The 1,634-nt window shown below is 46.8% G+C and overlaps 1 protein-coding gene across 1 annotated transcript in view; it reads left to right on the top strand.

Annotated features, from left to right (window-relative positions):
• Window positions 1-1,634, top strand: part of zbtb16b (zinc finger and BTB domain containing 16b) — a 19,817-nt gene that overhangs the window by 3,843 nt on the left and 14,340 nt on the right. Inside the window, exon 3 of the mRNA XM_017428315.3 lies at window positions 1,222-1,319. Within this exon, the coding sequence (XP_017283804.1) occupies window positions 1,222-1,319 (98 nt within the window). The remainder of the gene's footprint in view (window positions 1-1,221; window positions 1,320-1,634) is intronic.

The following is a 1,634-nucleotide window of genomic DNA, read 5'->3' as shown; positions in this document are numbered from 1 at the left end:
GGGGGAGGGGGGAGCATCCTGTGGGATTGTTAGTGATGCGCGTTCTTTACTCACGGTGACTGACGGATGTCCGCAGGTCGAAGGAGCTGCGTCGGTGGCGCCGCTTGAGGATGTAATGAAGTTGCTGAAGGTCTGTAACCAGGTCACTGAGCACGCACCTGATCTGCAGACTGACATTCTCCGGTGTTTGTTTAGAAAGCATCTCTTGGCACAGTTTGAGAGAAAACGCTCCAGAAATTCAAACTTGTCAGCAACAATAAAAATAAATTTTCACCGTATTTAAAGAGCTTTAAACAAAGGAAGGAGGAGGATGAGAACTGAATTGTGAAAATGAAATGCAACAGTTGTCTCTTGCTTCATCATTAGTGTCTCACACCTCCCGGGTCACAGAAACTCGAAAGATGTCAGAAAACTAAAGCGTCCCCAGCGACCAGGACACAGCTAAATCTGAAGTCAAAGCTCAGAAGATCATTTAGTTTCCAGTTGTCTTAATTTTTTTTTGCGTTAAATTACAGCTCAGGTTTTTTTTTATTCATTTTCCCCCATGCAGTGTGTTGAAGCTCAGCCTCTTTTTAGCCCATTTGCTCTGTTGTTGTGGGGGGGTGATATAAGGATAACAGTACAGATGCCTCGCATGCTTGGGTTGTGTGTGATATGATATGATAGGTTTTGCTGCTGGCAAAGCTTCAGCGAATCATCTTCTTTTCATTGCAGTCGCAGGAGGAGCGTGTGTGCACGTGTGCGTGCGTGTGTGTGTGCGTACTCTGTTGGGATGTGACTTTGTGTACTCTGTGTATTTGTGTGTGCGAGCAGCGCTGGCGGGTGGAGGCACGCGTATGTCTGCACTCTGAAATTAGCCAGATATCCTATTGTCTGTGTTCTTTTAGCATTCATGCGTTGTGATTCACAACTCCAAGGGCCTCTCAGACTAATGATGTTGCATTCAGTGAGGGATTCTTGTCAGAATTAAAACATCCTCCTCTTGTTATGTGGACAATGATGCTTCCAGGTTTGGGAGGCCTCAAAGAAAAGGCTCAGAAAGGAGTTACTATATTAACATGCTTACTGGGGCTCATTTACAGTCATATATTAGTTTTTTTCTTGTTTTTTTTGTTCTTTTTTGGGATGGATCAGTGAGTGCTGTCCTCCTTATTACAAGTGGGTTCTCACGACGTTCTTACCTCCGTTATCGCTCTCACATCAGTGTTCGTCTCTTCACAGGAGGCTGCATAATGAGGAGAAGGGCAACAGCTGTGAATACTGTGGCAGACACTTCCAGGACAGCATGCGGCTCAGGATGCACATGCTGTCGCACACAGGTATTTAGTGACTCTCATCTCAGAGTGTTCAGGGCTGATCAGCCCTCTTGATACAGTGCAGCGGCCTTTCAGATGCACCTGTTCACCCCCTCCACCTCAGCCCCCGGTCCCTCCCACAGCCGTCAGCGCTTTGGGTCGACGTTCCGCCCCCTCTCTTCTCTTCTCCTCTCCTCTCCTGTCTCTGTCTCTCTCAGTTTGAATCGTTTCTAATGTTTTATTTATTTATTTATTTTTCTTTTTTTTTTGGAGACTCTGGCGGCTCGCCAGCTCTGCCCCTTCTGAGTGATGACATCATCAGCTGCCGGCAGGCCTGGG

This window comes from Kryptolebias marmoratus, linkage group LG2 (genome assembly GCF_001649575.2).
Source record: "Kryptolebias marmoratus isolate JLee-2015 linkage group LG2, ASM164957v2, whole genome shotgun sequence".
Classification (NCBI taxonomy): domain Eukaryota; kingdom Metazoa; phylum Chordata; class Actinopteri; order Cyprinodontiformes; family Rivulidae; genus Kryptolebias; species Kryptolebias marmoratus.
This window is presented reverse-complemented; position numbering and strand designations above follow the sequence as displayed.